The 23,422-nt window shown below is 48.7% G+C and overlaps 1 protein-coding gene across 5 annotated transcripts in view; it reads right to left on the bottom strand.

The window, feature by feature from the left end:
• Window positions 1-18,969, bottom strand: part of LOC100090042 (ecto-ADP-ribosyltransferase 5-like) — a 64,545-nt gene extending 45,576 nt beyond the window's left edge. For 2 of the 5 annotated variants that reach the window (XM_029048959.2, XM_029048926.2), the window contains exons 1-4: window positions 18,867-18,969; window positions 8,770-8,862; window positions 8,223-8,325; window positions 5,019-5,712 (exon numbers count right to left, since the gene is read on the bottom strand). In XM_029048959.2, coding sequence (XP_028904792.1) covers window positions 5,019-5,712; window positions 8,223-8,288 — 760 coding nt within the window. In that variant the 5' untranslated portion in view covers window positions 8,289-8,325; window positions 8,770-8,862; window positions 18,867-18,969. Of the gene's footprint in view, window positions 1-5,018; window positions 5,713-5,943; window positions 6,031-8,222; window positions 8,326-8,769; window positions 8,863-18,866 lie in introns of all 5 variants that reach the window. The other 3 variants (XM_029048940.2, XM_029048917.2, XM_029048948.2) reach the window with 3 other exon arrangements.
• Between the last annotated feature and the right edge of the window lie 4,453 nt (window positions 18,970-23,422).

The following is a 23,422-nucleotide window of genomic DNA, read 5'->3' as shown; positions in this document are numbered from 1 at the left end:
ATCTCCCCCAGCCACATGGGGTTAGGGGTGTGTGTGAATTCCTGATGGACACAGCCCACGGTATCCATAATAATAATAATTGTAATGATAATAATTGTGGTATCTGCTAAGTGCTTACTACGTGCCAGGTACTGTATTAAGTGCTGGGGTGGATACAAGCAAATTGAGTTAGACTCAGTCCCTGTTCCAAGTGGGACTCACAGTCTCAATCCCCATTTTGCAGGTAAGGTAACTGAGGCACGGAGAAGTGAAAGGACTTGCCCAAGGTCCCATAGCAGACAAGTGGCAGAGCCAGGACTAGAACCCATGACCTTCTGACTCCCAGGCTCCATTACACCATGCTGCTTCTCCATCTAGTTGAGGACTCTCCACCCCCTTCCCCATGGCACAATAAGAAGAAAAATTATGGTATTCATTCATTCATTCATTCATATTTATTGAGTGCTTACTGTGTGGAGAGCACTGTACTAAGCACTTGGAAAGTAAAATTCAGCAGTAAATAGAGACAATCCCAGCCCACACCGGCCTTACAGTCTAGCATGGGGGAGACAGACATCAGAATAAGTAAAGAGGTATCGGTAGAAATAAATAGAATTATAGCTATATACATATATACATAAGTGCTGTGGGGCTGGGGCGGGGGAAGAGCAAAGGGAGCAAGTTGAGGTGACATGGAAGGGAGGGGGAACTGAGGAAAAGGGGGCTTAGTCTGGGAAGGCTTCTTGGAGGAGGTGCACTTTCAGTAGGGCTTTGAAGGGGGGAAGAGTGATTGCTTGGCAGATTAAAGGGGGGAGGGCATTCCAGGCCAGAGCTATGACATGGGCCGGGGCGAGACAGATACACAGTGAGACGGGAGAGGAGCGGCGTGTGCGGGCTGGGAAGTAGAAGGAGAGAAGGGAGCTAAGGTAAGGGGTAAGGTGATGGAGAGCTTTGAAGCCTGTAGTGAGGAGTTTTTGTAGATAAGGAGATTGATAGACAACCACTGGAGAGTTTAGAGCAGGTGAGTGATATGCCCTGAATGTTTCTGTAGAAAGATAGATAATCCGAGCAGCAGAGTGAAATATGGACTGAAGTGGGGAGAAGCAGGAAGTTGGAAGGTCAGAAAGGAAGCTGATGCAGTAATCCAGTCGGCAAAGGATGAGCAACTGTACTAATGTGGTAGCAGTTTGGAGGGAGAGGAATGGGCAGATCTTGATGATGCTGTGAAGGTGAGAACAGCAGGATTTGGTGACGGAGTGGATATGTGGGGTGAATGCGAGTGCTTACTATGTGCCAGCCACCGTACTAAGCACTTCTATGTCAGTCAGCCATGACTGAGTACTGAGCATCTGTTTTCTGCAGTGCCCTGTAATAGCAACAATAATATTACTAAATATTATTATTATGGTGGAATATGATAACTGCTTTACTATGTGCCAAGCACTGTACTAAGCACATTTTATCAAGAATGTCCATTGGTTTGCCCATCCATCTTTGCATCAAACAGAAACTCCTTACCATCAGTTTTAAAGCACTCAATCACCTAGCCCCCTCCTACCTTACCTCCTCGATTTGCTACCACTACCCAGGCCTCTCATGTCACTCCACTACTACCAACCTACTCATTGTACTTCAGTCTCGCCTGTCTGCTGACCTCTTGCCCGTGTCCTGCCTCTGGCCTGGAACACCCTCCCTCTTCATATTCTACAATCTCTCTCCCCACCTTCTAAACATTAATGAAAACACATTTCCTCCAACATGTCTTCCCTGACTAACCCCTCACTTCCTCATTGTTATTATGATCAATAATAGTAATAATAATGGTATTTGTTCAGCATTTGGTATGACTCAAGCATTGTTCTAAACACCAGGGCAAATGCAAGCTAATCAGGTGGGACTCAGTCCCTGTCCCAAATGGAGTTCACAGTCTTAATCCCCATTTCACAGATGAGGTAACTGAGGCCCAGAGAACTGAAGTGACTCTTCTCCCATTCCCTTCAGTGTCTCCTTCACCCTTGGTTATGCACTCTTCATTCACCCTTTCCTCATCCCCACTACACTTATGTACAAATCTGTAGTAATTTATTTATACTAATACCTGTTTCCCCTTCTAGACTGTTAGCTCATATTTTTAAATGATATTTGTTAAGTGCTTACTATGCGCCAGGCACTGTACTAAGCCCTGGGGTAGATACAAGCTAAACAGGTTGGACAGAGTCTATGTCCCACATGGGGCTCATAATCGTAATCCCCATTTGACAGATGAGGTAATTGAGACACTGAGAAGTGAAGGGATTTTTCCAAGGTCACACAGCAGACAAGGGACTGAGCCAGGCTTAGAACCCAGGTTCTTCTGACTGCCGCAGCATTGTGGGCAGGGAACTTGTCTACCAACTCTGTTATATTGTAGTCTCCCAAGTTTTATTACAGTGAACTACACATGCTAAGTGCACAATAAATATAACTGATTGATTGATTGGGAAAGATACAGGATAATCTGGTCAGACACAGTCCCTGACTTTAAGAGGCTCAGAGTCTAAGTAGGCGGGGGAGCAGATATTGAATCCTTATTTTACAGTTGAGGAATTTGAAGCACAGAAAAGTTAAGTGGCTTGGCCAAGGCCACATTGATGGAGCGGGCATTAGTGCCCAGGTCCTCTGATTCCCAGGCCTTTGATTAATCAATCAATCTGTATTATTTATTGAGTATTTACTGCGTGCCAAGCAAGTGCTTTGGAGAGTACAATGCAACAGAGTTTGGAAGAGGTGTTGGCTTCCTTCTCCTACTGCAATGCCGCTTTCACACCATTCCACCTCCCCCATCCCTTTCTTTCCCTTCCTTTGAAGCCCATATCATCTGCCTCGATCACCCACTCCAGATTCTAATAACGGTCATCTACTGCCCCCCTAGGTCCTACCTCTAACTTCTTTAATCATTTTGATCCCTTTCTCCCATTTCTTCTTTCTTTCTCTTTGCCTACATTGATCCTTGGGGACTTCAGCATCCACACAGATGTGCCTGATGACCTTTCTGCCACCTGCCTTCCATCACTCAACTCCACTCACCCTCTGTTCCACCCCAACTAGCCCACTCATTAATTTAGACACATACTCGATCTCATTTTCTCTAGCAACTGCACAGTCTCTATTGTAACCAACCCTGAAATCCCTCTATCTGACCACAACCTCCTCACCTGCCTTCTCTTTCACACATTTCTCTGCAAATCTGAATGTTCCCTGGCAAAGAACTCCAATCTTTTGACCCCATCCAATTTTCTCAACTCATCATGCTTTGTTTAGCTTCCATAATGCAAACTACCATCCCTTGATGACCAAACTGATGCTCTCAACACCACGCTCTCCTAATGCCTTCATCAATCTCACACCACTAACCTACAGCCCTGAATCACCTGCACAGTCCAGCTCCTTCACTCTTGTGCATGAGCTGCAGAGCACTGTGGGTCGACTTCGTCCACTTCAGATTTATCCTTTAGTGCTTTCACTCTTTCCTCTCCTTTGCCCAGAAAAATTATTTCTCCATCTTTTTTGACACCCATGCCCCTCGCCCTCACTTGTTGTTCCAGACATTATCTTCCTCAAACCCCCATTCCCTTCCTCCCCCCTTCACTTGCCCCTAATGACATGGCCACCTACTTTACTGAGAAAATTTACACTATCAGGCAAGATCTCCCTAAAATCGCCCTTGCTCCCGCAGTTCTTCTTCCCTGCTGCAACTCCTTCAACTCTCCCATCTTTCCCAGTAGTATCTGTAGAGGAGTTCTCCTGCCTTTTTTCAAACTCCACTCCCCTACATCTGCCCATCCAACTCCATTCCTTCACACCTTAAAACACTTGTCCCTTCTTTTTTTTCCTCCCTAACTGCCATTTTCAACTGTTTTCTCTTGTATAGCTTCTTCCCCACTGCTTTCAAACATGCCCATGCCCTATTCTCAAAAACCCTCCCTTGACTCCATGTCTCCCTCCAGTTATTGCCCTATACCATTCCTCTCCAAACGCCTTGAGCCAGTTGTCTTCACCTGCTGCCTCAAGTTCCTCTCCTCCAATTCTCTCCTTGACCCCCTCCAAGCTGACTTCCATTCCCTTCATTCCACAGAAAAAGCCCTCTCAAAGGTCACCAATGATCTTCTTCTTGACAAATCCCACGACCTCTACTCCAACCTAGACCTCCTCAAACCCTCAGCTACCTTTGACACTGTCAACCACCCCCTTCTCCTGGAAACGTTATCCAACCTCAACTTCACCGACATTGTCCTCTCCTGGTTTTCCTCCTAGCTCTCTGGCTGCTCACTGTCAGTCTCTTTCGTGGACTCCTCCTCTGCCTCCCACACCCTAACTCTGGGAGTCCCTTAAGGTTCAGTTCCGGGTCCCCTTCTGGTTCCCCTTCTATTCTCCATCTACACCCAAATCCCTTGGAGAACTCATTCACTCACATGACTTCAACTATCACCTCTCTGCAGCTGATTCCCAAATCTACAACTCCAGCCCTGATCTCTGTCACTGTTTATAATAATAACTGTGGCACTTATTCAGCACTTACTATGTGCCACGCACTGTACTAAGTGCTGTGGTGGATACAAGCAAAATGAGGTTGGATACAACCCCTGTCCCCCATGAGGCTCACAGTCTTAAACCCCATTTTACAAATAAGGGAACTTAGGCACACAGTAGACAAGTGGCGGAGCAGTGATTAGAACCCAGGTCCTTCTGAATCCTGGGCCCATGCTCTATCCACTAAGCCATGCTGCTAATGTCACTGTTTGTTGTTTTATTGTACTTTCTCAAGCACTCAGTACAGTACTCTATACATAGTAAGTGCTTAATAAATACGATTGAATGAACTGAAGGAATAGCTACACTTAGTTTGCAATGAGAGAGGATTAGTCAGGAAAGGCCTTCTCTAGAAAATATTAATTTGGATGGTTTTGAATTAGAGAGAAAACATCAAAGAGGACCCTCTTCCCCTTACCCCAGGGAATTCCCTTCAAGGATTAACCATGGGATATTACCCACTAACTCACTTCCTTTGTAGGCACAGTTGAAACAGGCTAAAGTCTTCCTTGAGTTGAGGATGAAGTGGCCTTTCTCCTTCCCTGGAGTGATGTTGAAGACTTCATTCACAGGGATCAGCACTTCTCGTTGATATTCATGAAAGGAGAAGTTTTGGATATCCACCCCCAAGGAGGTATAGATGGTGTAGAAGGTGCTCGTACCGAATGTCTCACTTACCGAACGATTCTTGGATGTGGAGCCAAAACGCCCTAAGCGCATGGGGCCCATCCCTCTGTGATAGAACTCTTCCTTAGAGCCCCGAAAAAGTTGCATGGTGCATTTGACCTTTGGCAGGAGCTGCAGGGCCCTGGTCAGGTAGAAGTGGAAGGCTTTGTAACGAAAATTATTCTTGTAATATTCCACAGATGTGCCATTTGTCCGCACGGCCAAGTTGAAGTCTAAATGAATTTTGTCATTAGTGTACATCACGACCGCTATGCCGTACTCATCCTTGAAGCCTGAGGGGAGGGGAGACACCTTCTTCTTGGTCTCATTCTGCCACTTCTTCTCTGCTGTGCCCCAGGATTCGTTGAGCAGTGCATTGTTTCTCATTTCGTCCTGCAGGAGTTGGGGGGCTATAGAATCCATGTCATTTTCACATCCTTTATACTGGTCATCAAAAGCATGATACTGCATGGTCATCTCGATCTGCTGGCCTACCACCTGGACAAAGAGGATTACAGGGCTGGGACCCGAGGAAAGACATGGGCCTGCTGGGCACCAAGTCTAGACCCTCCCTCTCCCCCTGTCAGAGATGGAGTGAGGGCAGAGATCTGGAGGCCGGGCAAGGTTGTCCAATCCTCACATGGTTAGTGATTAGGGCCATTCAGAAGCCTAGGATTAGGGGGTAGAAGCACTTTAGGGCAGTCAGGGGGAAGAAGGATGAGAAAGGACTCATGAGTTCTGAGGTATCTGAAAGGTTGAGAGGGTGGTGGCTCCTTCTGGGAGGGCTTCCTGGAGGAGGTGACTTTCCAGGAAGGCCTAGAATTGGGGAGAGATGTAGTTTAGCAGATCTGAGCAGGGATGGGGTTCCAAGTGGTGGAGAGAAGGGAGAGTACAGCCAAGGGACAGTAAGGAAGCTTGTGTAGGAAGAGAAAATAGTTGAGGTTGGGGGAAAGGATGGAAAGCACAAGTGGAACAATGCCTTTGGCCCCTTTCTGTCCCACTCTGGTCTCCCTTGCTGCCTACTACTGTACCTGGATCACTAACATCTCTGGAGAATATCTGAAGGTGGAGAATAGTGTGATAGGGGTTGGTGCACCACATTTCCTGAGGGCAGTGTCCTGGATCCAGCATACCAAGTGCCGGTGGATTTGAGGTCCAGGGGACCAGGGAGAACCACAACTTTGGGAAGTTGATTCTGGGAGCAGAGATTCTGAATGGGGTGGGGGCGGGGATCCTTTGGGGCAGCAGCGTGGCCTAGTGGAAAGAGCATAGGCCTGGGAGACAGAGGACCAGTGTTCTAATCCTGGTTCTGCCAGTTGCTTGCTATGTGACCTTGGGCAAGTCACTTCACTTTTCATGCCTCAGTTTCCTCATCTATAAAATGGAGATTTGATGCCTGTTGCTCCTCCTGTGAGCCCCATATGGAACAAGGACTGTGTCTGACCTGATTATCTTGTATCTATCCCTGAACTTAGAACAATGTTTGGCACATAGTAAGCCTTTACTGAATATAATGATAACAGTAATGATGATGATGATGACAGTAATAATAATAATGTTAACCTTACAGAAACTGCAGAAACTAGAAACACCTTTTCCTATTTCCACATTGCTCTCCCCTAATTTATAGCACAGCTCCAGACCACCCCAACTGTAAAGTATTCCCTCATTAAGCCCACCCACTCTCCAACTTGTCACCATCTCGCTGACTTTCACCTCCACCCAAAGCTCCCTCCCACCCCGACCCCATTTGCCCCTGCCCCAAGAGCAGCAGGGATATGCACATCTCAGGAACTGGTGTGACCTTGACTAAGTCACTTCACTTTCATTCATTCATTCAATAGTATTTATTGAGAGCTTACTATATGCAGAACACTGTACTAAGCTCTTGGAATGTACAATTCGGCAACAGAGACAATCCCTGCCCAACGATGGGCTCACAATCTAATTGGGGGAGACAGACAGCAGATCAAAACAGAATGAAACAAAAACAAGATGACATTATCATGATAAGTAGAATCAAGGGAATGTACACCTCATTAACAAAATAAATAGGGTAATAAATAACATATACAAATGAGCACAGCGCTGAGGGGAGAGGAAGGGGGAGGGGGAGGAGCAGAGGGTCGGGTGGGGAGGGAAGAGGAGGAGGAGCAGAGGGAAAGGGGGCAGCTCATTCTGGGAAAGACTCTTGGAGGAGGTGAGCTCTCAGGAGGGCTTTAAAGAGGGGAAGAGAGTTAGTTTGGCGGAGGTGAGGAGGGAGGGCATTCCAGGATAGCGGAAGGACGTGGGCCAGGGGTCGAGAGAGGGATAGACGTGAATGGAGGACAGTGAGGAGGTGAGCGGCAGAGGAGCAGAATGTACAGGGTGGGCAGTAGAAAGAGAGAAGGGAGGTGAGGTAGGAGGGGACAAGATGATGGAGAGCTTCCTCTGTAACTAAGTTAACTCATCTTTAAAATGCAGCTTAAGACTTCGAGTCCCATGTGGGTCAGGGACTGTGTCCAACCTGATTAGGTCACATCTACCCTAGAACTTAGTACAATGACTGAGAGGCAGCATGGCCTATTGGATAGACCACGGGTCTGGGAGTCAGAAGGACCTGGGTTCTACTCCCATCTCCTCCACTTGTCTGCTCTGGCAGCTTGGGCAAATCCTAAACTTCTCTATGTCTCAGTTCCCTCATCTGAAAAATGGGGATTAAGATGGTGAGCTTCGTGTAGGTCAGGGACTGTGTCCAATTCGATTACCTAGTATCTATCACAGTGCTGAGAACAGTGCCTGGCATATAGTAAGAGCTTAACAAATACTATAAAAAAAGCTCTTACCAAATACTTTGTAAGCACATTAAGGGCCAGGAATGTGTCTACTAATTCTCTTGTATCATACTCTCCCAGCACTTAGCAGTGCTTTGCACATATTAAGTGCTCAATAACTACCATTGATTGATTAAAAAAAAAACCTCATCTTTTAGTGATTGTTTGCACAGGAAGATGGGGGAGAGTGAGTACCTGAGGTGTTTGCAACAGGATCTGGACCCAGAGGGCAGCGATCATGACCACGCAAGGCTGCCCCATCTGCTAGCTTTGCAGTGTCAGTATCCTGCAAAGAAACCTGGCAAAACAATGAGAGTGCCTTTATTTCGGGGGGGGGGGCGCGGGAAGGGGGGGAGCAGGGAGCTGAGGGGATAAAGGAAAGTGACCTCTGGCTCCAAAGTCCGGGGCCTGCCCCCAGCCCTGGGAACCTACTAGTCATTTCCCCCGTGCTGAACCTCCACTCCCAAGCCTGGTGCCAGATCCCGCTCCCCATGACCCCTCCCCACATACACTCTCCCCAAGGATAGAGGGGGGGAACACCTCACAGAGTGGGGGCTAGGAGAACACTCTCCCATTATGATACCTTCCTCTCTCCTGCTGGGCACAGCCCCAACTCTTCTTCAAAACCCCGACCCATTGGGAAGCACTAGAATAGGGGTCCGGGCCCAGCCCTGCCCATGCCCAAGAGACCCCCATCTCCTCAAGGCAGAAAGTTCCCCCACCCTCCCAACCAACAACCAACCTTCTTCTCCGGCTCCCTGTTTGGCTAGCACCTCAGGCCCCGGGTTGGAGGTGGGGAGTCTGTAAACTGTCGCCAGGACCTGGTTTCCGTTTTCTGAGGGGAGGGGAGAGAGAGAGCAGCATTTTCACTTTCGAGGGAAAGAAATGAGTGAAAAGCAAGGTCAGAGTGAGCAACTCTACAGCAGATCCCTCCTCTGTGTGCCTTTTTTATGGTAAATGTGAAATGCTTACTATGTACCAGTCACTGTTTTAAGCACTAGAAGAAAGTTAGATAGTGAAGCAGTGTGGCTCGATGGAAAGAGCATGGGCATTGTGGGTTCTAATCCTGGCTCCACCACTTGTCAGCTATGTGACTTTGGGCAAGTCACTTAACTTCTCTATGCCTCAGTTACCTTATCTGCAAAATGACGATTAAGACTGTGAGCCCCACAGTGGGCAACCTGATTACCTTGTCTCCCCCCCAGCGCTTAGAACAGTACTTTGCACATAGTAAGCACTTAACAAATACCATCATTATCCTTACTATTATTAATCTGGTTGTCAGGGTCCTTGTCCTACCCACATGGGGCTCACAGTTTTAATCCTCATTTTACAGGTGAGGTAAGTGCGGCCCAGGAAATTCATTCAATCTTATTCATTCAATAGTATTTATTGAGCACTTACTGTGTACAGAGCACTGTACTAAGAGCTTGGAATGTACAATTTGGCAACAGATAGAGACAATCCCTGCCCAACAGTGAGTTCACAGTCTAAAAGGGGGAGACAGACAGCAAAACAAAAAGTAGTCAGTCGTCAATGCCATCAAGATAAATAGAATCATAGATATATACACATCATTAATAAAATAGAGTAATAAATAATATTTACAAATATACACAAGTGCTATGGAATGGGGAAGGGGGTAGAGCAGAGGGAAGGAGTAGGGGGAATGGGGAGGGAAGGAGGGGCAGAGGGAAAGGAAAGGCTCAGTCTGGGAAGGCCTCCTGGAAGAGGTGACCTCTCAGTAGGGCTTTGAAGAGGGGAAGAGAGTTAGTTTGGCAGATGTGAGGAGGGAGGGCATTCCAGGTAAGGGTGGAACATGGGCCAGGGGTCAACAGCAGGACAGGAGAGAACGAAATACCATAAGGAGGTTAGCGGCAGAGGAATGGAGTGTATGGGGTGGGAAGGAGAGAAGGGAAGTGAGGTAGGAGGGGGCAAAGGGATGGAGATCTTTGAAGCTAAGAGTGAGGAGGTTTTGGTTCATGCAAAGGTTGATAGTCAACCACTGGAGGTTTTTGAGGAGGGGAGTGACATACCCAAAGTGTTTCTTTAGAAAGATAATCTGGGCAGTGGAGTGAAGTATAGACTGAAGTGGGGAGAGACAGAAGGATGGGAGATCAGAGAGGAAGCTGTTGCAATAATCCAGTCAGGATATTATGAGAGCTTGTACCAGCAAGATAGCAGTTTGGTTGGAGAGGAAAGGGAGGATCTTGGCGATGCTGTGAAGATGAGACCAGCAGGTTTTGGTGACAGATTGGATGTGTGGGGTGAATTAGAAAACAGAGTCAAGGATGACACCAAGGTCACAGGCTTGTGAGATGGGAAGGATGTTTGTGCCATCCACAATGATGGGGAAGTCAGGGAGAAGGCAGGGTTTGGGAGGGAAAATAAGGAGCTCAGTCTTGGACATGTTGAGTTTTAGGTGGAGGGTGGACATCCAGGTGGAGATGTTCTGGAGGCAGGAGGAAATACAAACCTGAAGGGAGGAGGAGATAACAGGGGAGGAGAAGTAGATTTGGGTGTTATCTGCGTAGAGATGATAGTTGAAGCCATGGGAGCAAATTCATTCATTCATTCAATAGTATTTATTGAGCGCTTACTATGTGCAGAGCACTGTACTAAACGCTTGGAATGAACAGGTCGGCAACAGATAGAGACAGTCCCTGCCATCTGACGGGCTTACAGTCTAATCGGGGGAGACGGACAGACAAGAACAATGGTAATAAATAGAGTCAAGGGGAAGAACATCTCGTAAAAACAATGGCAACTAAATAGAATCGAGGCGATGTACATTTCATTAACAAAATAAATAGGGTAATGAAAATATATACAGTTGAGCGGACGAGTACAGTGCTGAGGGGATGGGAAGGGAGAGGGGGAGGAGCAGAGGGAAATGGGGGGAAAAGAGGGTTAAGCTGCGGAGAGGTGAAGGGGGGGTGGTAGAGGGAGTAGAGGGAGAAGGGGAGCTCAGTCTGGGAAGGCCTCTTGGAGGAGGTGAGTTTTAAGTAGGGTTTTGAAGAGGGGAAGAGAATCAGTTGGCGGAGGTGAGGAGGGAGGGCGTTCCAGGACCACGGAAGGACGTGGCCCAGGGGTCGACGGCGGGATGGGTGAGACCGAGGGACGGTGAGGAGGTGGGCGGCGGAGGAGCAGAGGGTGCGGGGTGGTGGTAGAAAGAGAGAAGGGAGGAGAGGTAGGAAGGGGCAAGGTGATGTAGAGCCTTGAAGCCTAGAGTGAGGAGTTTTTGTTTGGAGCGGAGGTTGATAGGCAACCACTGGAGTTGTTTAAGAAGGGGAGTGACATGCCCAGATCGTTTCTGCAGGAAGATGAGCTGGGCAGCGGAGTGAAGAATAGACTGGAGCGAGGCGAGAGAGGAGGAAGGGAGGTCAGAGAGAAGGCCAACACAGTAGTCTAGCCGGGATATAACGAGAGCCTGTAGCAGTAAGGTAGCCGTTTGGGTGGAGAGGAAAGGGCGGATCTTGGCGATATTGTAAAGGTGAAACCGGTGGGTCTCAGTAACGGATAGGATGTGTGGGGTGACCGAGAGAGATGAGTCAAGGATGACACCGAGATTGCGGGCCTGAGAGACGGGAAGGATGGTCGTACCATCCACGGTGATAGGGAAGTCTGGGAGAGGACCGGGTTTGGGAGGGAAGATGAGGAGCTCAGTCTTGCTCATGTTGAGTTCTAGGTGGCGGGCCGACATCCAGGTGGAGACATCCTGGAGGCGGGAGGAGATGCGAGCCCGAAGGGAGGGGGAGAGGACAGGGGCGGAGATGTAGATCTGCGTGTCATCTGCGTAGAGATGGTAGTCAAAGCCGTGAGAGCGAATGAGTTCACCGAGGGAGTGAGTGTAAATGGAGAACAGAAGAGGGCCAAGAACTGACCCTTGAGGAACTCCCACAGTTAAAGGATGGGAGGGGGAGGAGGTGCCAGCAAAGGAGACCGAGAATGACCGGCCAGAGAGGTAAGAGGAGAACCGGGAGAGGACGGAGTCCGTGAAGCCAAGGTGAGATAAGGTATGGAGGAGGAGGGGATGGTCGACAGTGTCAAAGGCAGCAGAGAGGTCAAGGAGGATTAGAATGGAGTAAGAGCCATTGGATTTGGCGAGAAGGAGGTCACGGGTGACCTTAGAGAGAGCAGTCTCGGTAGACTGGAGGGGACGGAAGCCAGATTGGAGGGGGTCCAGGAGAGAATGGGAGTTAAGGAATTCTAAGCATCGATTGTAGACGACTCGTTCTAGGATTTTGGAAAGGAAGGGTAGTAGGGAGATAGGGCAATAACTGGAGGGGGAAGTGGGGTCAAGAGCGGGTTTTTTTAGGATGGGGGAGAGGTGGGCATGTTTGAAGGCAGAGGGGAAGGAGCCACTGGAGATTGAGTGGTTAAAAATAGAAGTTAAGGAAGGGAGGAGGGCAGGGGCGATGGTTTTAATAAGGTGAGAGGGAATGGGGTCCGAGGCGCAGGTGGAGGGGGTGGCACTTGCAAGGAGGGAGGAGATCTCCTCTGAGGATACTGCAGGGAAGGATGGGAAAGTAGTTCACCAAGGGAGTGAGTATAGATGGAGAACAGAAGGGGGCCAAGAACTGACCCTTGCAGAACCCCTACCGTTAGGGGATGGGAGGGAGAGGAGGAGCCCGTGACGGAGACCGAGAATGAATGGCCAGAGAGATAAGAGGAAAACCAGGAGAGGACAGAGTCCGTGAAGCCAAGGTTGGAGAATATGTTGAGAAGAAGGAGATGGTCAACAGTGTCAAAGGCAACTGAGGAGTCAAGGAGGACTAGGATAGAGTAGGAGCCATTGGATTTGGCAAGATTTGGGTGTCATCTGCATAGAGATGATAGTTGAAGCCGTGCATGGGCCTTGGAGTCAGAAGCATCTGGGTACTAATCCCAGCTCCACCACTTGTCTGCTGTGTGACCTTGGGCAAGTCACTACATTTCTCCCAATTCCTTCCAATTCCCCTGCTCCCATCTGCCCTTCCCAATCCTCACTTTCCCCTTCCCCTCTCCCACCCAGCTCTTTCCCTCACTTTCCTCCGCCCTCTCCCCACCCGCTCCCTAGAATCCCACTGTACTAGCGCCAACCCTCATCCCCCTTCCCTTGCTCTGTTCCCTGCCAAACCCCTCCTTTCCAACCCCTTTCCTTCCCTCCTCCCCACCCTCCTCCCATCCCAGTTCTCCTGTCTCATCACCACCCCTCATCCCCTTCTCCCCGCCCAGGTCCCTGCCATATCATTCTCATCCAAACCCTCCCCACCCCCGCACCCTTTCCTCTCTCCCCCTTCCCTCCACAGCTGCTGCCAGGTGTGCCCTATGGAACGCCCGCTCCATTATAGGTAAACTCCCTTTCATCCTTGACCTGTTCCTTTCCCACTCTCTCCTCCTCCTTGCCCTCACTGAGACCAGGCTCACCCCAGAAGACATGGGCTCTTCTGCTGCTCTCTCCAGCGGTGGCCTCTCTTTCTCCTACTCCCCCAGACTCACTGGGAAAGGAGGAGGCATCGGTTTCCTTCTCGCACCCCGATGCCACTTTCGCACTATCCCCCCAGCCCCTTCCATCTCCTTCCCTTCCTTTGAAACCCATATTATTAGCCTCTATCACCACCTCCAGATTCTTGTAGCTGTCATCTACCGCCGCCCTGGTCCCACCTCCGACTCCTTTAACCACCTTGACCCCTTTCTCGCCTTCCTTCTCTCCTCTCTGCCCACTCTGATCCTCGGAGACTTCAACATCCACATGGATATACCCGGTGACTCCTCTGCTGCCCGCCTTCTATCACTCCTTGACTCTGACAACCTCCTGTTCCACCACATCTCACCCACTCACCAACTTGATCACACCTTCAGTCTCATCATCTCTTATAGCTGCACTTTCCCCACCCTCACCTACTCTGAAATCCCTCTCTCTGACCATAACCTTCTCACCTGCCTCCTCTCTCACACTCCTCCTCTCTGTAAATCTATATTACCCTCCCACAGAGACCTCCGCTCTCTGGACCCAATTCATCTCTCTCAAAGCGTCACACCAACCCCTTGCCTCCTAACCCTCTCTATCCACTCTTGATGAACATATTACTGCTCTCAACACCATCCTTTCTACTCAACTCAACTCGCTCTCTCTCCTTTCCCTCCGTCAGTCTCACTCCATTAACCTACAGCCCTGGATCACTGCCACTGTCCGCCTCCTTCACTCTTATGCTTGACCTGCTGAGCGCTGCTGGCAAAAGTCTAAACACAAAGCCAACCTTGTTCACTTTGAATGTATCCTTTCCTGCCTTAACTCTGCCCTCTCCTCTGCCAGGCAAAACTATATTTCTTCCCTCATTGACACCCATGCATATCACCCCTGCCAACTGTTCTGGACATTAAACTCTCTCCTTCTGCCCCCTGGTCTTCCCCCTCCTCCATCCCTCACACCCAATGATCTGGCCACCTCCCTCATTAGGAAAATTAACACCATCAGATCTGAGCTCTGCAAAGTCACCCCTTCTCCTTTTCCATCCCTCCTCAGCTCCTCCCACCCCCAGCTCTCAACCCTCTCCTCTACTTTCCCATCCTTCCCAGCAGTATCCCTCCTCACAAGTGCCACTCCCTCCACCTGTGCTTCGGACCCCATTCCCACTCATTTTATAAAAACTATCACCCCTTCCCTACTCTCCTCCTTAACTTGCATCTTCAACCACTCACTAGGGAGATAGGGCGATAACTGGAGGGGGAATTTGCCTTCAAACATTCCAATGTCTGCCCCATCCTAGAAAAATCCTCTCTTCACCCCACTTCCCCTTCCAGTTATAGTCCTATCTTCCTCCTGCTCTTCCTTTCCAAACTCCTAGAAGGAGTCATCTACACTCACTACTTTGAATCCCTCAACTCCAACTCTCTCCTGGACCCCCTCCAATCTGACTTCCATCCCCTCCACTTTACCGAAACTGCCCTCTCAAAGATCACCCATGACCTCCTTCTTGCCAAATCCAATGGCTCCTACTCTATCTTAGTCCTCCTCGACCCCTCAATTGCCTAAATCTGTAGACCCAAATCTACATCTTCTCCCCATACTCTCCCCCTTCCTTCAGGCTCGTATCTCTTCCTGCCTCCAGGACGTCTCCATATTGATGTCTGCCCGCCACCTAAAACTCAACCTGTCCAAAACTGAGCTCCTTATCTTCTCTCCCAAGCCCTGACCTCTTCCTGACTTCTCTGTCACTGTGGACAGTATGACCATCCTTCCCGTATCTCAAGCCTGCAATCTTGGTGTCATCCTTGACTCAGCTCTCTCATTCACCCCACACATCCAATCCGTCACCAGTGCCTGCCGGTCTCACCTTTACAATATTGCCAAGATCCACCCTTTCCTTTCCATTCAAAAGGCTATCTTGCTGGTACAAGCTCTCATAATATCCCGGATGGATTATTGTGTCAGCCTTCTCTATGATCTCTCTTCCTCTTGTCTCTCCCCACTCCAGTCTATTCTTTAATCGTTGTATTCATTAAGTACTTATTTCATGCCAAGCATTGTCCTAAGCATGGTGGTAGATACAAGTTAATCAGTTCACACATGGGGCTTACATTCTAGGTAGGTGGGAGAACAGATATTGAATCTCCATTTTGCAGATGAGTAAACTGAGGCAGAGATAAGTTATGAGTTGCCCAGGGTAGGTAACAGAGCTGGGACATGTACGAAACTGAGCTCTTTATCTTCCCTCCCAAACTCTGTCCTCTTCCTGACTTCCCTGTCACTGTGGATGGCACAGGTCACTCAGCTCTTTCATTCACCCCACACATCCAATCCGTCACCAACACCTGGTGGTCTCACCTTTACAGTATCACCGAGATCCACCCTTTCCTCTCCATCCAAACGGCTATCGTGCTGGTACAAGCTCTCATAATATCCCAGCTGGATTACTGTGTCAGCCTTCTCTCTGATCTCCCTTCCTCCTGTCTTTCCCCAATCCAGTCTATTCTTCATTCCGCTGCGCGGATCATCTTCCTACAGAAATGCTCTGGGCACGTCACTCCCCTCCTTAACAACCTCCAGTAGTTGCCTATCAACCTTCGCATGAACCAAAACCTCCTCACTCTTGGCTTCAAAGATCTCCATCACCTTGCCCCTCCTACCTCACCGCCCTTCTCTCCTTCTACAGCCCACCCTGGACACTCCACTCTTCTGCCGCTCACCTCCTCACTATCCCCTGTTCACACCTATCCCGCTGTTGACCTCTGGCCCACATCCTACCGCTGTCCTGGAATGCCCTCCCTCCTCACCTCTGCCAAACTAAACTCTCTTCCCTTCTTCAAAGCCCTACTGAGAGCTCACCTCCTCCAAGAGGCCTTTCCAGACTGAGCTACCTTCTTTTCCCTCTGCTCCCTCTCTGCCCTCTGCTCCTCCCCCTTCCCCCTTTACCTCCCCTCAGCTAGACCATCTTTCCCTCTGCTCCTCCCCTTCCCCCTTCCCCTCAGCACTGTGCTCATTTGTATCTATTTTTATTACCCTATTTATTTTATTAATGAGGTGTACATCCCCTTGATTCTATTTATCGTGATTATGTTGTCTTGTTTTTGTCCGTCTGTCTTCCCCAATTAGACTGTAAGCCCGTCATTGGGCAGGGATTGTCTCTATCAGTTGCCAAATTGTACATTCCAAGCACTTAGTACAGTGCTCTGTGCATAGTAAGGACTCCATAAATACTATTGAATGAAAGAATGAATATTCACTAGGTCTGATTTATTAAACACATTCAGTGTGCTAACCACTGCATTACTGCATTTACACTGTACACCATATTGGGAAGAAGCATGGTTTAGTGAAAATAGTATGAGTCGAGGAGTCAGAAGACCTGGATTCTAATCCCAGCTCTGCTACATGCCCTGGGCAACTCACAATTTATCTGTGCCTCATTTCCCTCATCTGCAAAATGGGGATTCAATACCTGTTCTCCCACCTACCTAGAATGCAAGCCCCATGTGTGACCTGATTAGCTTGTATCTACCACATGCTTAGAACAATGCTCGGCATGAAATAAGTACTTAATGAATACAACAATTATTATTAAGCACTAGGGTAGATACAGTACAATCAGGTTGGACCCAATCCCTGTCCCATATGGGGCCCATAGACTAAGAAGGAGGAAGTACAGGTCTTGGATCCCCATTTTATAGATGAAGAAACAGAGGCCCAGAGAAGTGAAAGTGCCTTGCCCAAGTTCACACAACAGACAAGTGGCAGAATTTGCCTAAAGTGGTAACCTATATCTGAACCTCAAAACTTAGCACAGAATGAGCACTTAACAAACGCCAATTTTCCATGAAGCTTCTTTCACCCTCCAGGAGCTGAGACACTTGGAAGGTGTCTTTAGGCAACTCTCAGAATTTACAGAAGCTGTTCCTTTTTTTCATCTTCAATGGTTCTCTTTAATATGTAAGAGTATACTGGATTCTTAAACTTAGGGCTTAAAAGCTTTTCATAGATTCAGTGCCATCCCATACAGAAGAAGCTAGGCTCTCTACACTCCAGGGGTTTTCTATCTAATGGTGGAGACAGGCTGACAGAAATTGCATTCCTCCCCCATTAAGCTATCAGTTCCCTGTGAGCAACGACTGTGTCTACCAAGTCTATCACACTGTACTCTTCCAAATCGTAGGTCAATGCTCTACACACAGAGAGTGCCCATTTAGCACCACTGGTTGATTAATTGACAGACGGAGGTGTGAAAGTACTGTCAGCTACAACTGATCATAGCACAGACAGTTGGCAATGTCAGGGTGGCACTGTATGGCCCCTGTTTACACTCTATGGTGAGACAAGAAGCACAGCCCCATCCTCAGTGGGCTTCCAATCTAACAGCCTCCTGATCCCCACATCCTGTCCCACCCCTCAACCACAGTTGCTCCTTTGCTAGACAGATTCTCACGTCCTTGTTCTCAGGGGCAGCCTCAGACAGACTCATGAAGTGGTGATGCTGCCGCTGCTCTCAGGGACCCAACACTAGCAGGGTCACTTGGGCGAGGCATTCACAGGACAGCCTCCAGACTCACATTCAACATTCCTGAATCAAGTGATTAGTGGGGGGGGGGCGGGAGGGGGGGAACAGCCTCCAAACAATCAAGAGAGCACAAGACTGAGAGTCAAAAGGACCTGTGCTCTAATCCCGGCTCTGCAATTGCTTGCTGTGTGGTCCTGGGCAAGTCACTTAACTTCTCTGTACCTCAGTTTCCTCAATTGTAAAATGGAGATACCATTCTCCCTCCTACTTAGACTGTAAGCCCCATGTAGGACTGGGATTGTGTCTGACCTAATTACCTTGTACCTATCCCAGTGCTTAGAACAGCATCTGACTCATTCTAAGTGCTTAACAAATACCATAAAAAGAAAAAAATCATTGATATTTACCTTGGTTATTACGGTATTTGCTAAGCATTTATTATGTGCCAGACTCTTCTAAACAATAGAGTCGATACAAGATATTCAGGTTGGACATTGTCTGTGTCCCACATGGGACTCAGTTTTAATCCCCATTTTCCAGATGAGGGAAGTGAGGCCCACATAAATTAAGTGACTTTCCCAAGGTTACACAGCAGAAAAGTGGCAAAGCAGGGATTAGACCACAAATCCTTCTGACGGCCAGGCCTGAGCTCTATCCAGTAGGCCACACTGTTTCCTAACCAACCATTGTGCTGAGTACATGAGAGAGTACAGTTCATCATCAATTGTATTTACTCTTCAGGGAGCACAGACAAAGTAAACCCCAGGAAGGGTTCAGCAGAGATGAGACAAAGAGTTACATGCATTCTGAGTCACTGTGGTCCTGAGAAGAAAATCAAAGGGCGAAAGTAGGAAACACCCACAGCAGATAAAAAACAAGTTCCTGCTTTCTGTAGGGAGAAGGTCCTTCCTCTGCACCAGTTCAGAATCAACAGTAAAGGGTCTGTGTCCATGTCATCTCTTTCACCAATCTGACAAAAAAAAAAAAAGCAATTCCCAGACGGTTAGAGTTCAGAAAACTGGTCCAGAGTTCATGCAGAGTGGACAGTTCTTTCTCCAGAAATAGGTCATGGAGAGGTGACCATGGAAAGGAGTCAATGCGATGATTTCTTTTATCTTAGCTGGATGAAACTTGGGTTGGTTGTTGTTTTTCTTTTAATCTGAAACAGACACTAAAAAGAGATGGACCTTCCATGCCTGTTTTGGGGAGATTTCTCTCCCCAGCCTGTTCCCCTACAGCCTGTTCTCCTTCCTCCTGATTAACCAGTCTGCCTTCTTCTCTTCTAGGCCCCAGAGAGCAGAGTTCCAGATGGACACAGCCCTGGTCTCTACTGCCCAGAATTACTAGTGTCTACCTCTAGAGCAGAGTGCCCTGGTCAGTCCTGCCTCCCGGAGGGTCCCAGGGCACCACCCCCTGACATTCTCACTCCCTCTCACCCTCCTGGAGACACAGCTGAGGCAGGCAAGGCTGCTCTGGGCTTCTGAGATTGAAAACCCTTCACCCACACTGGGTGGTGGATGTCAATCAATAAATCAATCAATGATATTTACTGAATGCTTATTATATGCAGAACACTGTAGTAAGTGCTTGGGAGAGAATACAATACAATAGAGTTGGTAGACCTATTCCCTGAGAATTTGTTGCCCAGGAATGACACCTACTGTTCATTTGGGGAAGATGAGAAGTGGGCTATGGGCACTACTAAGCAAGGGGATCTATAGGGTCCACAGGGCAGATGGGGCAGGGGGGATGATGGGTTGGAGTAGCTGGCGGGCCTGCAGGGCTGGAGGAGGCAGGAGACAGGAGAAGAGAGGGAACTGAAAGTTCTCCACTCCTGAATGGAAATATTCTTCTGGCTTATTTGTTATTATTATTCATATCAATATAAATAATAATGATACTACTACTAATAATAGTAGTATTTTTAAGCACTTACTGTGTGTCAGGCACTGTACCGAGAGCTGGGCTAGATACAAGCAAATCAAGTTGAACACAGTTCCTGTCCCATGTGGGGTTCATATTCTTAACCTCCATTTTACAGATGTGGTAACTGAGGTATAGAGAAGTGAAGTGACTTGCTATAGGTCATACAGCAGACAAGTGGTAAAGCCAAAATTAGAACTCAGGTCCTTCTGACTCCCAGGCCCGTGCCCTATCCACTAGACCATGCTGCTTCTCTGTACATACGTGCTGTTGGGCTGGGAATAGGGTGACTATCAACATGCATAAAGGGAACAGACCAAAGTGCATAAGCAACAGAGAGGGAAAGGGGAATATGATGGGGGGGATAAGAAGTCAGTCAGGGAAGACTTCTTGGAGGAGTTATGATTTTAGTATGATTTTAAAGGTAGGGAGAGTGTTGGTCTGTCAGATATGAAGGGTGAGGGAATTCCAGGCCAGAGAGAGGGTGTTGATTCATTCATTCAATAGTATTTATTGAGTGCCTACTATGTGCAGAGCACTGTACTAAGCGCTTGGAATGAACAAGTCGGCAACAGATAGAGACAGTCCCTGCCATTTGACGGGCTTACAGTCTAATCGGGGGAGACGGACAGACAAGAACAATGGCAATAAATAGAGTCAAGGGGAAGAACATCTCGTAAAAACAATGGCAACTAAATAGAATCGAGGCGATGTACATTTCATTAACAAAATAAATAGGGTAATGAAAATATATACAGTTGAGCGGAAGAGTACAGTGCTAAGGGGATGGGAAGGGAGAGGGGGAGGAGCAGAGGGAAATGGGGGGAAAAGAGGGTTAAGCTGCGGAGAGGTGAAGGGGGAGTGGTAGAGGGAGAAGAGGAGCTCAGTCTGGGAAGGCCTCTTGGAGGAGGTGAGTTTTAAGTAGGGTTTGAAGAGGGGAAGAGAATCAGTTTGGCGGAGGTGAGGAGAGAGGGCGTTCCAGGACCGCAGGAGGACGCGGCCCAGGGGTCGACGGTAGGATAGGCGAGACCGAGGGACGGCGAGGAGGTGGGCGGTGGAGGAGCAGAGCGTGCGGGGTGGGCGGGGTGCGGGGTGGGCCCTTTCACATCGCCTCGATTCTATTTAGTTGTCATTGTTTTTACAAGATGTTCTTCCCCTTGACTCTATTTATTGCCATTGTTCTCGTCTGTCCGTCTCCCCCGATTAGACCGTAAGCCCGTCATACGGCAGGGACTGTCTCTATCTGTTGTCGACTTGTTCATTCCAAACGCTTAGTACAGTGCTCTGCACATAGTAAGCGCTCAATAAATACTATTGAATGAATGAATGAATAATGTAGTTCAGAGAGGAGGAAATCAAGTATAAGCTTCCGCCTCATCCTTTAGAAGGATTCTGCTTCAAAAAGGAGCCTAAATATTTACTTCTATAAGCAGATTGAGCCAATAAACTGTGCCAACAGGGAGGTTTGTGGCTTGGTGGCCAGTGGCTACCCTGGCTTTCTCTCTTCCAGGTCTCTGTTTCCTTTCCACTGCTGTGATCTAATTCATTCATTCATTCAACAGTATTTATTGAGGGCTTACTATGTGCAGAGCACTGTACTAAGCGCTTGGAATGTACAAATCGGCAACAGATAGAGACACTCCCTGCCCTTTGACGGGCTCACAGTCTAATCGGGGGAGACAGACAGACAGACAAGAACAATGGCAATAAATAGAATCAAGGGGAAGAACATCTCATTAAAGCAATAGCAAATAAATAGAATCAGGGTGATGTACATCTCATTAACAAAATAAATAGGGTAATGAAGATATATACAGTTGAGCGGATGAGTACAGTGCAGAGGGGATGGGACAGGAGAGGGGGAGGAGAAGAGGGAAAGGGGGGAGAAGAGGGTTTAGTTGCAGAGAGGTGAGGTGGGGGTAGAGGGAGCAGAGGGAAAAGGGGAGCTCAGTCTGGGAAGGCCTCTTGGAGGAGGTGAGCTTTAAGTAGGGTTTTGAAGAGGGAAAGAGAATTAGTTTGGCGGAGGTGAAGAGGGAGAGCATTCCAGGACCACGGGAGGACGTGGACCAGGGGTCGACGGAGGGATAGGCGAGAACGGGGCAAGGTGAGGAGGTGGGCGGGGGAGGAGCGGAGCATGCGGGGTGGGTAGTAGAAAGAGAGAAGGGAGGAGAGGTAGGAAGGGGCAAGGTGATGGAGAGACTTGAAGCCTAGAGTGAGAAGTTTTTGTTTTGTGCGGAGGTTGATAGGCAACCACTGGAGGTTTTTAAGAAGGGGAGTGACATGCCCAGAGCGTTTCTGCAGGAAGATGATCCAGGCAGCAGAATGAAGAAAAGACTGGAGCGGGGAGAGAGAGGAGGAAGGGAGATCAGAGAGAAGGTTGACAGAGTAATCTAGCCGGGATATTACGAGAGCCTGTAGCAGTAAGGCAGCCGTTTGGGTGGAGAGGAAAGGGCGGATCTTGGCGATATTATAAAGGTGAGACCGGCAGATTTTGGTAATGGATAGGATGTGTGGGGTGAACGAGAGAGCCGAGTCAAAGATGACACCGAGGTTGTGGGCCTGAGAGACAGGAAGGATGGTCGTACCATCCACGATGATAGGGAAGTCAGGGAGAGGACCGGGTTTGGGAGGGAAGATGAGGAGCTCAGTTTTGATCATGTTGAGTTTTAGGTGGCAGGCCGACATCCAGGTAGAGACGTCCTGGAGGCAGGGGGAGATACGAGCCTGAAGGGAGGGGGAGAGGACAGGGGCAGAGATGTAGATCTGTGTGTCATCTGCATAGAGATGATAGCTGATGCCGTGAGAGCAGATGAGTTGACCGAGGGAGTGAGTGTAGATGGAGAACAGAAGAGGGCCAAGAACTGACCCTTGAGGAACTCCCACAGTTAGAGGATGGGAGGGGGAGGGGGACCCTGCGAAGGAGACGGAGAATGACCGGCCAGAGAGATAAGAGGAGAACCAGCAGAGGACCAAGCCCGTGAAGCCAAGGTCAGATAAGGTGTGGAGGAGAAGGGGATGATCGACAGTGTCAAAGGCAGCTGAGAGGTCAAGGAGGATTAGAATAGAGTAGGAGCCATTGGATTTGGCAAGAAGGAGGTCATGGGTGACCTTAGAGAGAGCAGTCTCAGTAGAGTGGAGGGGACGGAAACCAGATTGGAGGGGGTGCAGAAGAGAATGGGAGTTAAGGAATTCTAAGCATTGAGTGTAGATGACTCGTTCTAGGATCTTGGAAAGAAAGGGTAGTAGGGAGATAGGGCGATAACTGGAAGGGGAAGTGGGGTCAAGAGAGGGTTTTTTTAGATGGGGGAGACATGGGCATGTTTGAAGGCAGAGGGGAAGAAGCCATTGGAGAGTGAGTGAGTGGTTAAAGATAGAAGTTAAGGAGGGGAGGAGGGCAGGGGCTATGGTTTTTATAAGGTGAGCGGGAATGGGGTCCGAGGCACAGGTGGAGGGGGTGGCACTTACGAGGAGGGAGGAGATCTCCTCTGAGGATAC

Source organism: Ornithorhynchus anatinus, chromosome 2 (genome assembly GCF_004115215.2).
Source record: "Ornithorhynchus anatinus isolate Pmale09 chromosome 2, mOrnAna1.pri.v4, whole genome shotgun sequence".
NCBI classification, from domain to species: Eukaryota; Metazoa; Chordata; class Mammalia; order Monotremata; family Ornithorhynchidae; genus Ornithorhynchus; species Ornithorhynchus anatinus.
This window is presented reverse-complemented; position numbering and strand designations above follow the sequence as displayed.